At 42.9% G+C, this 14,755-nt stretch overlaps 1 protein-coding gene across 1 annotated transcript in view; it reads right to left on the bottom strand.

The window, feature by feature from the left end:
• Positions 1-14,755, bottom strand: part of SMG1 (SMG1 nonsense mediated mRNA decay associated PI3K related kinase) — an 80,365-nt gene that overhangs the window by 14,625 nt on the left and 50,985 nt on the right. The window contains exons 43-52 of the mRNA XM_032231403.1: positions 12,115-12,363; positions 10,959-11,177; positions 9,613-9,803; positions 8,660-8,832; positions 7,429-7,708; positions 5,824-6,096; positions 4,333-4,567; positions 2,541-2,764; positions 1,176-1,326; positions 679-868 (exon numbers count right to left, since the gene is read on the bottom strand). Of these exons, the coding sequence (XP_032087294.1) occupies positions 679-868; positions 1,176-1,326; positions 2,541-2,764; positions 4,333-4,567; positions 5,824-6,096; positions 7,429-7,708; positions 8,660-8,832; positions 9,613-9,803; positions 10,959-11,177; positions 12,115-12,363 (2,185 nt within the window). The remainder of the gene's footprint in view (positions 1-678; positions 869-1,175; positions 1,327-2,540; positions 2,765-4,332; positions 4,568-5,823; positions 6,097-7,428; positions 7,709-8,659; positions 8,833-9,612; positions 9,804-10,958; positions 11,178-12,114; positions 12,364-14,755) is intronic.

Raw genomic sequence — 14,755 nt, 5'->3', positions numbered from 1 at the left:
AGTTGCCAAGCCTCTGAATTTTGATCATGTGACTACAGGGATGCTGCAACAGTCATAAGTGTGTAAATGGTCATGTCACTTTTTTCACTACCATTGCAACTTTGAACACTCAGAAATCAGTATTTTAAACATTGTTGGTATGGTAAATCACAGCTCTTTGAAATCCAATTGTCAGAGTGTGCACAGCGTGACTACTGTTTTGAGACAACCCAGGAGCAAAATACAGTACAGAGAGGTTTTGTCTTTCAAACAGTGGTTTATATACAAGACTTATATATACATACATATACACCTGTCAGGAAAATGCTAGGCAATCAATCAATCCTCAACTCTACACGGAGAATTACAATGGAGAGAGATACATGAGGAGAGAGATACACAGGAGAGAGAGAGATGCCCTCACATGGCCTCCCTTATATATACACCTTCTTAAAGTGGCAGTGACCCTGCTGGATCATCCTCATGTCAACATCTCGGTTTACAACTTTACAGCAGCCGGTCAGCTATTAAATCGTCATTACCATGACACCAATTTTCTTATTACTTTTTCCCATCTAAAGTTAGTAATATTTGCCTCCGAGTTGCTTTTTTTTAATTCAAAAGCCCAAGGCAAGAACTGCTATTTAAGCAGGTCTGTAGTGGGAAGAAAAAAAATAAGAAAAACCTCTACATATTTACCTGAAAGTGTTTTAGAAAAAGTGCCACAGAGTTTGAAAAACTCCTTTATTGTCTGTAGCCTTTTCAAAAAGAAAATCTCTTCTAAGACTTGCCGGTTGTTCTCGTCATCAAAAAAGTTTGTTTGAGTGCTGCGGGCTTCCCTGATTATATCAATCTTGCGCCAGGCGGCAGGAATTTCCATCTTGTTTAGCTGTAGGACAATTAAATTAAGCAGAAAGTTAGCTTGCCTCATACCTACTTTAATAAGTCCTGCTGAGACCCAGGATGCTAGGGTGGTTAAAAGCACTAGAAACTGGGAGACCAGCAGCTCTGCCTTAGGCATAAAACCAGCTGGATGACTGTGCCAGTCACTCTCTCTCAACCCTAGGAATAAGAAATTGGCAAACTTGTTTTGGGAAAACGAAACATTGCTGGGACTCATCCATGTAATCACCAGCAGACAAGATTGACTCAAAAGGACTCCCCCCCCCCAAAAAAAAATGCATGCAAATCTATACCTTTTCAACCAATAAGCCAAATGCTGTTTCCACTTGAGCGAACATGCCATCAAATGCTACCAGTAACATCTGGCCTGCTGACATTTTGGGGGTTTCATCAACGGAACCATTTCTGGGTTGAATCAGTTCGCCGTACTGGGCATGAAGCATCCTAAAGAAAGAAGCATTTTTTCACTTTAAGCTACGTTTTATCCTGAACAGACACGTAGACAGGAGTAGTAGCAATGGCTGCCCTGAGGCTGTTGCCTACACAAATTCACTTATTCACTAACTGTATTTATAAAAGCACCATACTCCTTCAAGACTCTTAGTGGTTTATAATAGAAATTAAACTCAACCACGAGAACAAGAGACATCAATAAGTCAAATTCCACAAGGCTAGAAGCATTACTCACAGTCCTTCCAGCCATGTGCTTGACCATTTAAAAGCTCTGTGAAACCCTCAATATTAACCACTTTCTAAATGTCAGCAGAGAAGAGATGTCATAGAGATCTGGAGGGGAAGGGGGGGTTGTTCTAAAGGGATTGGTACCATGACTGAAAAACATTGGCTCTTCTTCCCTCACGCCCTACTGAATCTTACATGTTGGAATGCTGAACATCCCTAATTGAAACAATAAGCAGATGACTCTGAAGGTACATGGGCATCAAGCCATGTTCGACTTAAAATTCAACTCTCAAATTCAATTGAATTTACAGTAGAATAGAATAACAGAGTTGGAAGGGACATTGGAGGTCTTCTAGTCCAACCCCCTGCTTAGGCAGGAAACCCCATACCACTTCAGACAAATGGATATCCAACATCTTCTTAAAAACCTCCAGTGTTGGAGCATTCACAACTTCTGAAAGCAACTTGTCCCACTGATTAATTGTTCCCACTGTCAGGAAATTCATCCTTAGTTCTAGGTTGCTTCTCTCCTTGATTAGTTTCCACCCATTGCTTCTTGTCCTGCCTTCAGATGCTTTGGAGAATAGCTTGACTGCCTCTTCTTTGTGGCAGCCCCTGAGATATTGGAACACTGCTATAATGTCTCCCCTAGTCCTTCTTTTCATCAAACTAGACGTACCCAATCCCAGCAACCATTCTTTATAGTTTTCACCCCCCGTCAGTTCACCGGCAACCAATCTCTCGTGTTTTATGACTGTCATTCCTCAGAAAGTGGGCTATTGCATTATGTATGAACTGAGGCTTCCAGATAGTCTACGAGGGCAGCCCCATTAAGAGTTGAGTAACCTGTTTAAAAGAGGTCAGGATGGTTGAGTTCCTGATTCTTTTATCCATCCTATTCTCCCCAGATGTTAATGAAAAGCCTGGATAGAATGAACTCAAGGTCAATTGAAAGATAAAGCTGTCTAACTCCTTACCTTGCAACGTCAATGTAGTGAGAATGTGTTTCTTCCTCAAGACCCATGGCGGCGTTCCTTAAGTAAGACTGGAGAGACTCCACCAGGTTTTGCAAAGGAACATCGGTTATTTGCTCAATGAGGGTATCAAGTTCATTCAGCATACTTTCCAAGGTATATTCTCCTTTCATTAAGCACCTAAGAGCTTCCGGAAAAATGATCTGACGGAAATTTGAATTCAGTTCCTGTCGGAAAAAACACAAATACTTCAAATCCATAGGCATCCAAACAGAAAGAGTTACCACTGCTTAAATTAGGTGTTTTTCCACGCTCTTCCATTGGAAGGTCATGTGAAGCAAAAAATAACTTCACGGCAGCCTCAAGTGTTTTAAAAGCGTTTGCAGAAGCAAACTGTCTTCCGTGCACTGATAGGAGAGTGCATGTTCATATATACATGGGTTTGACCCCCACCCCCTATTTTGAATTAATATTTTATTAAAATAGATGGGGAAGAAATGGAGGTAGTGACAGATTTTATTTTCCTGGGCTCCAAGATCACCGCAGATGGGGACTGCAGCCAAGAAATTAAAAGAGGCTTGCTCCTGGGGAGAAAAGCGATGGCAAATCTAGACAGTATCCTAAAAAGCAGAGACATCACCCTGCCAACAAAAGTGTGTCTAGTCAAGGCGATGGTTTTCCCAGTTGCAATGTTTGGCTGTGAAGGTTGAAAGGCTGAGCACCAAAGAATGGAGGCCTTTGAACTCTGGTGCTGGAGAAGACTCCTGCAAGTCCCTTGGACTGCAAGGCCATCCAACCGGTCAGTCCTAGAGGAGATCAACTCTGGCTCTCTTTGGAAGGCCAGATCCTGAAGAGGAAACTCAAAGACTTTGGCCACCTAATGAGAAGGAAGGACTCCCTGGAGAAGAGCCTCATGATGGGAACAATGGAGGTCAAAAGAAGAAGGGGACATCAGAGAAGGAGGTGGATGGATGGAGCATGTGTTCATTAAATGGACTCCAGGGGATGGTAGAGGACAGGAAGGTCTGGAGGACCGTTGTCCATGGGGTCGCGATGGGTCAGACCCGACTTCGCAACTAACAACAACAATTTTGAATTATTTTTGTTGTAAGGTAATGATTTTGAGAGAAGAAGCCCATGAAGGGGGAGATGATGTGAAGGATGACAATGAGATGGCAGTTTCCCAGTAAGGGGAGAGCACCTTCCAGAAAGGGGTGAGGGGCGAGATTAAAAGCAGCCCAGCCTGGAGCTGAGGAAGAGACAGAAGAGGAGAGTCAGGATAGCCACTCCCTCGAATCTCCAAGGTTATACAGTAACTGTTAGAGAGCAACATAGATTTAGTCTGGCAAGATTCTGTCTATTGTCTGTAAACTGAACTTTGGTTGAACTGTTCCATGTTGTTCGTGGCTTAGCTTGAAAATGGTGCAGGTTTACTCCATCCAGCTATTTTCTTTAACTTTTAAGAAAATAAGTAGCAATAGCACTTAGACTTATATACCGCTTCATAGTCCTTTTACAGCCCTCTCTAAGCGGTTTACAGATGCAGCCTGTATTGCCCCCAACAATCTGGATCCTCATTTTACTGACCTCAGGAGGAGGGACAGACGGCTGAGTTAACCTTGAGTTGGTCAGGATCAAACTCCTGACAGTGGGCAGAATTAGCCTGCAGTACTACATTCTAACCACTGTGCCCCCCCATCCCCGTAACACAAATTTGATTCAAATATTGTTCTGTCACGATATATCCCAACAGAATCTCTGCAGAGTAACAAGATGTATTAAAAGCACACTTTACCTGAAGAGAGATGTAAACTCCATTAGCGAGGTGAATAGCTTCTGACGCTTCAACGGGGTTAGGAATGTCTAAATCTTGAGGGGTCAGGTGACACTGTTTGAGTAGCTGGACAAGACAGGTGACGTTGCCACTCATGCTACAGAGTTCCTCCAAGAACCAGGCTCCATCGCGGGACGTCAGGTCAACAAGCTGTTCTCCGGCACTGGACGCAGCGCCTTCCATCATTAAATTACGCCTAGGTAAGACATTAACTTGGTTAGTAAAGGCAGATGTTCTTTTTTTATTTTGAAAGTTGATGGGGAGGTATTAAAAATGACATTTGGGGCAGTTTGTTACTCAGCAGTTGAAAGAAGGAATATAAACCAAGATAAAGGGAAAATAAATAAAATAAGATTAAAGTACAAATAGTAAAAGACAAGTAAGAATATGTGGCATCTAAAATGTCATTGAGGTTACAGTTTTACGATATATGAGTAGTTATTTTTGAAGTTATGAGAAATTATTATAGGTGGTCCTCGACTTACAACCATTCATTTCTGACCTTTCAAAGTTACAACACCACTGGGGGGAAAAAAGTGACTTAGAACCAGTCTTCACACTTACAACTCTCCGCAACATTCCGACAATCACAGGATCAAAATTCAAGTTCTTAGCAACTGGCATGTATTTATTGATGGCTGCCCTGTCCTGGGGCCATCTGATTGTCATTTGCAACCTTCCCAACTGGCTTCCAACAAGCAAAAACAATGGGAGAACCCAAATTCACTTAACAACCACACACTTCACTTAATGACTGCAATGATTCACTTACACAACCATGGCAAAAAGGTCATAAAATGGGATGTAGTCTGCTTAATAACTGCTTCATTTAGCAAATGAAAATTCAGACCCCAATTGGGGTACCAATATGTCAGTTTTAAAACTAAAAATCACTATACAGTTTTAGACTACAAATACCTGGTTATCGTAATAAGGTAAAGGTAAAGGTTTCCCCTTGTATATATGTGCTAGGCGTTCCTGACTCTAGGGGGCGGTGCTCATCTCTGTTTCAAACCTGAAGAGCCAGCACTGTCCAAAGACGTCTCCCTAGTTGTGTGGCCGGCATGACTAAACACCGAAGGTGCACGGAACGCTGTTACCTTCCCACCAAAGGGGGTCCCTATTTTTCTACTTGCAATTTTTACCTGCTTTCGAACTGCTAGGTTGGCAGAAGCTGGGACAAGTAATGGGAGCTCACTCCGTTACTCAGGGCTAGAGATTCGAACTGCCAAACTGCTGACCTTTCTGATCAACAAGCTAAGCATCTTAAGCCACTGAGTCACTGCATCCCTTTTCTTATTACATGATAATAAAAATGGAGATAACACATTCACCGTGTTTTATAAATTATAATCGGTAAATCCAAAAGATCAAAAAATGTTTTGAAAGCGGAAACAGTCTCCTCCCAAGACAGGAGCCACTCGTGAGTCCATTTTTTGCCAAGCATCTCACCGGGTGAGGCTGCAGAGAGCAGAGATGATCACGCTCGCTAAGCTCAGGGAACCCTCTTCTCCGTTTTCGTGGAGGAAGACTTTGATGCAACGCTCAATTTCCTTGAGCTGCTCTTCACACACCGGAACCGTGACGGCTTCCTGCTTCAGCCGTTCTACCTGTCGGATCAGCCTGCTGTTGATATCTGCCGCGTAGCGTTGAAGTGTCATTTCCGTCGTACTGATAAACTGACACACCGCCGGAGGAGGCTGAGGGGCATACTGTATTTCATACCTGGGAAAGCAAAAAAATTATAAATGGTTTTTAAAAAAAAAAAAAAAAAAGGAACACTCTGCTACCTGAGTTTGCTATGATGCCAAAGCTAAACCACTGAGCATGAGCTGTGTCCCACCATTAAAACGCTATAATCTTCTCAGAGAAAACATTGGAAATGGCATAATAATAAAAGAGTGCTAAAAAGCAGCCGAGCTTGGCAAAGTTAAAATGCACAATTAATGATCATTTAATAACCCCATAATCTCTTGAGGGGTAGAGTCTGGACAACTGAATGGAGCTAGCAGAGTGTTTGAATGGCCGGATGCCCTTCCTGCTGCCAATGAGGCGTTTTGTTCAGCAGATATATTTTCATTGTGCCCAGAGAGAGAAATATCTACCACTAGGACTGAACTAACAGCCTCCAGATTGTGAGGTGAGCGCTCCATCTCTAGGCCAGCACACCACTCTTTAAAGTGCACAATGGATACAGGGGTCAAAATACTTTAGGAAAAAAATGTGTATTATCACATGCCAATATATAGCACTTAGCAATAGCACTTAAACTTATATACCACTTCACACTGCCTTACAGCCCTATCTAAGCAGGTTACAGAGTCAGCCTATTGCCCCCCACAATCTGGGTCCTCATTTTACCCACCTTGGAATGATAGAAAAGTCAACCTTAATCCGGTCAGGATCGGACTGCCAGCAGACAGCAGAGTTAGCCTGCAATACTGCATTCTAACCACTGCACACCATGGAAGGAAGGAAGGAAGGCAGGAAGGAAGGACAATATCACGTAGACTTGCATACCGCTTCACAGTGCTTTCCAGCCCTCTCTAAGTGGTTTACAGAGTCAGCCTCTTGCCCCCAACAATCTGGGTCCTCATTTTACCCACCTTGGAAGGATGGAAGGCTGAGTCAACTTTGAGCCTGGTGAGATTTGAACTGCCAAATTGCAGGCAGCCGGCAGTTAGCAGAGGTAGCCTGCAGTACTGCACTCTAACCTCTGCGCCACCGCGGCTCATAGATATTCCAAATAAAGCTGTCTTTTGCAATTGGTGATGATGATTATCCCCAGATATATGGTTTTACACAGTAGTTAAATAAACCATAGCTTGGCGCAGTGTCTAATCAGACATATGTATGCTTCCAAGGGGGCAACTGTAGTACTGTCCACTGGGCCACCTCAGCTCTGTATAGCACTTTAATGAGTCACAACGGAGGAAATTAATTATTTTGATCCCTTCCTTTTATAGGAAGGAGAGAGGGGGGAGGGAGGGAGGGGGAGAGAGGGGGAGAGAGAGGAGGAGAGAGGGAGAGGGAGATAGAGAGAGAGAGAGCGCTTACTTCCGATAGAGATCCTGGCAATGGTCGATGGTCATGTTAACAATGAGGTCTTCCATCCAGACCTTCCACTGCTCGACACGGTGCTTCTGGAACACTGTTTTAGGATACTGTAGCGCAACGGTGGCGTAGTTGTGCAGCTGTTCCAGGCAGCCACGTAGAACCGAGCGCCTCTGCTGGAGAAAAGCACCAACCTCTCCTTCTAGTTGTTCACACTGGCTGATCAAGTGGGCCTGACCCGCGTTCTGAAGGAAGGCGGTGGCAGGCACATAGCTTGGAGGACCTTAAAAAAAGACGAGACACCAGGAAAACCTTTCAAATCTACTCATGTTAAGAGAGAAACATCCATGGCAGAGTTGCCCAACATTTTCAGCTTTGTGGAACAGCTTGGGGGATGGGGAGAGGGGATGGCTCAGTGTGTGCATGCACTCAGCTCCATTTGCCTGAGGCACTCATGCAAATGGAACATGGATGGACTCGCCCTCTGCTTTGGGCGGCCCAGTTTTGAACAGCTCATGGCCTGGGAGATTGGGACCAGTGGTGGGTTTCCATTTATTTTGCTACTGGTTTGCTCGTGCGCATGCGCAGAAGCATCCGGGTGGGTGGGTGGAGCCTCCCACCACCGCCACTAACGGTTCGCTCGATCTGGGTCATACCGGGAGCAACCCACCTCTGGTTGGGACTCTGGCCTATGGAGTTTTTTAATCATCCCAGTCATGGTTATTCTGAAAGTGTTTTCTTCCAAAAGGCACTTAAGACTTTCTTGGAGGGGGGGCGGGTGTTCCACCCTTCGAAGCATTTTGCTTCACATCCCAGAAGCTTCTTGAGTTCTGAAGAAGTTCTGAAGAAGCTTCTTGGATGAGAAGCGAAACGTTTTCAAAGAAAAAAAAATAACCCAAGGAAGCCCAGTTGCCTTTTGGAAAAAGCACCTTTGGGTTAGAGAGAAATGTTCTCTGGAACTCCAAGGGTCATCAGTAGAACCCTGGACCAAGCTAAAATTATTGAAACAAAACAAAAACGAAACAAACTTAATAGCTGGCCATTAACACTTTAATTAACCACCAAATGAATATGCTGTAGTGAAGGACTCCCTATATTGGCCTCTGAAACCACTACTTGTAACGACTTCACCTTACTGTGAGCATGTGAAGCAAACACTTTTAAAAAAAAAAAATAACAATGTTGATCTATCGCCACATGCTGTCTCAAAATAACCCAACCCTCCGTCTCGTACCAAGATCCATCTGAGTGCTGATCTCCTGAAGCAGGCTTGCAAGTTGAGTAGCTTCCAGATTACTAAAAGCAGCTTGGTAGTGTGAGATCCACTGCTCAAATTCATTCAGTTTCACCTGGACTGCTTCCTGCACAGCTCTCTGCTGAGACTGCAGCTGTGTATGCTCAGAATATCTGTATTTTTATTTTTGAAAAAAAAAGGGGGGGTATGAAGACATACATCTCAATTCAACATTTCAAGGTAGCTATTATCAACTTTACATCATTTGATATATTATTCTTTGGACACATCTGCTAAGTGGATTGAAACTAATTATTTCCCAACAGACTATTTTAAAAATCTAGAGCTGGTTTAGCAGGTTTTGTCCTTGAAAAACACTGAATTGAGTAACAACATAAAATTTTCTTTATTTATTAAATTTGTTTGCCAGTCATCTCCCTGCAAGGCAAAAATTGTTCTTTAATTGTTGATAAACATGTTAAAGGCTTTACACACTCCTAATTCAAGTGTGTTAATTTTCATAAGGGATCAACCGTAAGTAAACAGCCAAGCCCACCATAATGAACTTCCAGATTCTTTAATTACTTTTTTTTACATTTTTCAAAAATCCTTGAACACTTCACTGCAGTGGTGGGTTTCAAAAATTTTTGGAATCTCTTCTGTAGGTGTGGCCTGCTTTCCGGGTCCACTGGTGGAACCTCTTCTAACCGGTTCGGTAGATTTGACGAACCGGTTCTACAAACTGGTGCGAACTGGTAGGAACCCACCTCTGTTTCACTGACCTGACTGCAAGACAGTTTTCTTTCTTTTTTTTAAGTACTAAACAAAAATTAGTGTCCAGGTTTCCTCACCTTAAGACCCACAGCATGGTCTATCAACTATAGTTGACTAGGGTTTCATAAATTATTTTGAGACTCACCAAACCTAAGCATCATTTAGCAAAAATAACTTACCTGTGCTGCAGTGTGTGAGAAGGATGCTCAACTCCTTCGGCACTTTCCAGATAATCACTCTCTTCTAATAGTTTGCCTTGTAATTTTTCAATATCTGTCAGCTGCTCTTGCAAATGTAAATATTCCCCTAAACTGCTATCCAGTTTAGGAATTACAGTCAGCATTTCATCTCTGTTTTTAAACCAGTTGACCTGTGAACAAATGTTACATTATAAGTAAGGTAAACTGAGTATTGTAAGTTTCCTGGGTTTTAGTGGATGCAAATTAACACAATAGCAATAGCAATAAGACTTACCGTATTTTTCGGAGTATAAGACGCACCCTTTTCCCCTCAAAGAAGAGGGTGAAAATCTGGGTGCATCTTATACACGGAATACAGCATTTTTGGCCTACCGAAACCCCACCCCCGTTGCAAAAATGGACATTCAGAGGGTTTGGGAGGCTTACTAAGTGCTCTAGAGAGCTGGGGATGGCAAAAAGGAGCAAAAAACTGGCTGTTTTTGCCCCCACCCCCAGCAGCACTCTACAAGCCTCCCAAAGCCTCTGCATGCCTTTTTTTCCTTTTTTTTTTTTTTTTTTTTGCAAAAAAACAAGGTGTGCAGAGGGTTTGGGAGGCCTGCAGAGTGCAAAAAAAAATTTAAAAAATTTACCTCTTCAAAATTATGGTGTGTCTTATACTTCTGTGCGTCTTATAGTTCGAAAAATGGTATATACAGCTTTGCAGTGTTTTACAGCCCTCTCTAAGCGGTTTACAGAGTCAGCATATTGATCCCAACCCTCTGGAGTCCTCATATTACCACTCTCAGAAGGATGAAGCCTGAGGCAACCTTGAGCTGAGTGGGAATTGAACTGCAGGCAGTGGGCAGAATTAGCCTGCAATGCTGTACTGCTCCACCACAGCTCAGTGGTTAGAATCCTTTCATTATTATATCATTATCTCGACTTTTGTCTGAAAGAAAATTTGAAATAGTGTAATGGTGAACCCTTAAAAATAAAGGAGGTTAGGAAACAGTTTACCCAAGGATTATGTGCTATCCATTATTGTTAATGGATTCAATAAGAGAATCTAGAAAGCCTAACAGAGATTCAAAAGATAATATACGAAAGAGAATCAAGGAGAATATACAAAAAAGAATCAAGGAGGGGCAATCTTGAGGTTCTTTCTAACTGTCATGGGCTAAGCTTAAGTTTACTTAACAGCTGTTGAATATTTTCTTCAAGGCCATCTCTGTACAGTAATTTAAAGTTTCCGAAATGGTTATCGGCAATAATATTTGCATACTGCTGCTCAAATTTAGCATATTTAGCTCTTTCAAATACAAACCCATGTCAAGGGATGATAATACCTTTATTTCTGCAACTCTCGAGGAGAAGAGGCTGCGGGTAATGTCCCTCTCCATTTCTCTTTTGCTCTGTTTGTTTTCCGCTTGCTGCCCCCCGCCGCCGTACACAGCTCCGGCAAACCCGGCTTCGCCTCCTGCGGTCCAGTCGACGAGCGGGTCATAGACAAAAGCTTCGAGTAACGTCAGCAGGGTTTCCCGTCCTCGGCGCATGATGTGCAGGACCTGTTTCAAGAACAGCTGCATTATCTGTGAGCCCAAATCAACGTTTACAGAAAGGGGGTGTTTCTGTCTAACATCTTAGCAGCAGGGCCTAAGGAGGTCTCTTGTAAAAGGGAATACTGATAATCCTTGACTTATGTCCATAACAAAGACTACAAATTTACGGTCGCTAAGTCATGACAATTGTAAAGTGGGTCATCATGTAACCGGATCTGATTTTACAATCTTTTTTCTAAAGCAAACACCAACCACAGTTTTTAAGCGAATCCATTATTTGCTATGGGATGTTTTTGCTGAAAACTGGAATACTGATTTTTGGCTAACATGTTGAAAAAATTTAAACACTCATAAATGTGAGTTGGTTGCCAAGTGTCCGAAAAGTGGTCACATGACCAGAGGGGCAGTGGCCTTGGGACTTTGGAACCAGGTTAAGATTAAATACATCTTGGGAAGGGATAAGGTAAAGGTTCCCCTCGCACATATGTGCTAGTCGTTACTGACTCTAGGGGGCGGTGCTCATCTCCATTTCAAAGCCGAAGAGCCAGCGCTGTCCAAAGACGTCTCTGTGGTCATGTGGCTGGCATGATTAAACACCAAAGGCACACAGAACGCTGTTATCTTCCCACCAAAGTGGTCCCTATTTTTCTACTTGCATTTTTGCATGCTTTCGAACTGCTAGGTTGGCAGAAGTCTGGGGCAAGTAGCGGGAGCTCACTCCGTTACGTGGCGCTAGGGATTCGAACCTCTGAACTGTCGATCTTTCTGATCGACAAGCTCGGCGTCTTAGCCACTGTATCTACTGAGCCACTGGGAAGGGGAGGAACCTTCATAACTTCAGTCGATAAGTGTTGAAGACCAACTGCAAGCAATATGATGAAAGAGAAAAAAATGGTCTCAAGGATCTAATCTCCCAATGTCAGGCCTGATTCTCCCCGCTTACCTGTTCACAAGAAAGCCTGAAGACCCCTTCCACTTTTGTCACTCCGAAGGCAGTTTCAATGTTTTGGGTCATCCGGAAGGGGACTTTCTCTGGGACTCGCAGGCTCTTCCCTTTCTCAAAGCAAACGTTGTAATCGATGTGCACAACTTCTCCTGTCGTCATGTCGATCAGCACATTATCCAAATGCCTGTCCCCGAGACCAATGATGTAGCCAACCATTGACATCACCGCAGTCGAGCGTGCGTACGACTTGGAAGAGGAAACAAAAATTGACACTGTAAGTCATCTATTTTCTCACCATCTCCTTTCCCCAAACACCCCTGCTCACCAATGCTTACATAGTTGAGTTCTAAATAGGAAAAACCACTGAAGGGAACAATGTCAACACATGTAAGGATGTATAATTATATAAAGATAATGATGAGAACATCTGGGAATTGTAACCAGGTCTACATCTCGACCAAACTTAGGCTGAGGGTGGGGTTTAAAAGCACAATTATATATATATATATATATATATATATACACACATACATACACATACATACACATACATACACATACATACACATACATACACATACATACATACATACACACACATACATACACATACATACACATACATACACATACATACACATACATACATACATACACACACACACACACACACTTTACTGTTCTGTTTTTTTTAAAGGAGGAGAATATATGTCAATATTAAATATGTCTATTGAAAAGGAACTATAAATACCATCAACATAAAATGGAGCTTGCTCAGAAGCTGAAATACACCAAGTAAATGAGATGAAGAGTGGGAAGTAGAGGAGAGAGGTAAGGGAAGAAGAGAGGGATAGAAGAGAAGGCAAGGAGGGGAGAGGAGGAGAGAAATGAGGAGTGGGAAGTAGAAGAGAGAGGTAAAGGAAGGAGAGAGGGATAGGAGAGAGGGCAAGGGGGAAGAGAAGGAGAGAAATGAGGAGAGGGAAGTAGAGAGGTAAAGAAAGGAGAGAGGGAGAGGAGAGAGGGCAGGGGGGAAGAGGAGGAGAGAAAGGAGGAGTGGAAAGGGGAGAGAGGAGAAGGAGAGAGGAAGGGGAAGTAGAGAAGGAAAGGATGACAGAGGGAAGGAGGAGGTAGGGAGGGGGAGGAGAGAGGGAGAAGAAAGTGATGTATATATGGTGTATGGAGAACAGAAGAGCCAATAATTGTTTTGGGGAGTTGATGGTAAGATGAATTGATGTCAACATTTAATAATACAATAAGTGCTGGCTATGTAATAGTATACATTGTGATATGTTATGAAAATGAAAAAAATAAAAAAAAACTTCACATAATAAAAAAAAACACACACACAGAGAGAATGCCTTCGCAGTAAATGCAATCATGTCTTTGGGGTGTGTCATACAGACAGGGAGAACTGTGTGTGCATGTTTCTCCATTTCCAGGGTTGTTGAACAGTCGGTTGGGGAATTGTCACACCTGTGCCTGGAATCCTCCTCCAAGCCCCCCCCCCTCCCTGCTGCACATGGACAAGCTGTTTAGTAGAACTGCCAGTGTTACAGTCAAAATTAATGGACCCCCAGAGTCGTTATGTAACTCTGAAATCATGTTTTACTGTTTACATCCTTATAAAGGGAGAGAAACCATTTTGGAAATGACTCTGAATGTTTTGCCTTGTTTTGTTTTTAAAAGCCCAGCAAATCCAAACGAAAAGTTGAGTGGTACAGATAAATTTATTTTTATTTAAGAAAATATATTGTATTTTTCAGAATATAAGACACACTCCCCCCCCCCACAAAAAAAAGAGGCTGAAAATTTGGGTGCGATTGTAGCTTTTTGAAAGCTATTTTTCAGCCCTAATGAGGCGCTAACGAGTGAAGTGATCTTCCAGGCTTCCCCTGCTTTTCTCATTGCTTCTATCTCCCACAATCAGCTGTGCTTTAGAAGCTGTTTTTTATCCCCAATCACGGGACAAAAAGCGAGCTCAAAACCAGCAAACTTATGTGCTGAAGCTGATCAGACTAAGAACGATAGCCAGATGAATACCTGGTCGGCAGAATTTTTTCCCCCCTATTTTCCTCCCAAAAAAACTAAGGTGCGTCTTATACTCTGAAAAATATGGTATATGTCTAACTCACACTCAGTGACTCCAGGTGGTTTACAAAGATAAAAAAAATCTCATTAAAAAAAACCAATAAAAAACAATAATCCTCCACCCCTGGTGACAACAATTGGTCAAAAAAGCCACTTGATGGGCTCTGGGTTCTTCAGGCCGGTTGGCAAAACCAGGTCTTCAGAGCCTTGAAAAAGAGGGTCAAAGTGGGGGGAGGGGGAGTGTTATCTAACTGACACAACCAGTGGTGGGATTCAAATAATTTAACAACCGGTTCTCTGCCCTAATGACTATCTGGGTAGGTGGGGCTCGGTGGTCATGTGACTGGGTGGGCTTGGCCAACTCAAGGTCACTCAGGTCGATGGGCACTTCGCCTTAGCTGTGACAATGTCATAAGGGTTAACCGGGGAGGCAGTTTCTGTAAGCAGGCCAATAAAGATTAGGCTAGAAACAACACTAGAATGTTTCCTTCCTGCCTTCCTTTACAGGATTAGCCCTGTGAAGTGGGAAAAACCCAAAATGAGATTTCTT

Source organism: Thamnophis elegans, chromosome 14, assembly GCF_009769535.1.
Source record: "Thamnophis elegans isolate rThaEle1 chromosome 14, rThaEle1.pri, whole genome shotgun sequence".
NCBI lineage: Eukaryota > Metazoa > Chordata > Lepidosauria > Squamata > Colubridae > Thamnophis > Thamnophis elegans.
The sequence above is the reverse complement of the archived record's forward strand: the minus strand, read 5'-3'. Positions and strand labels throughout refer to the sequence as shown.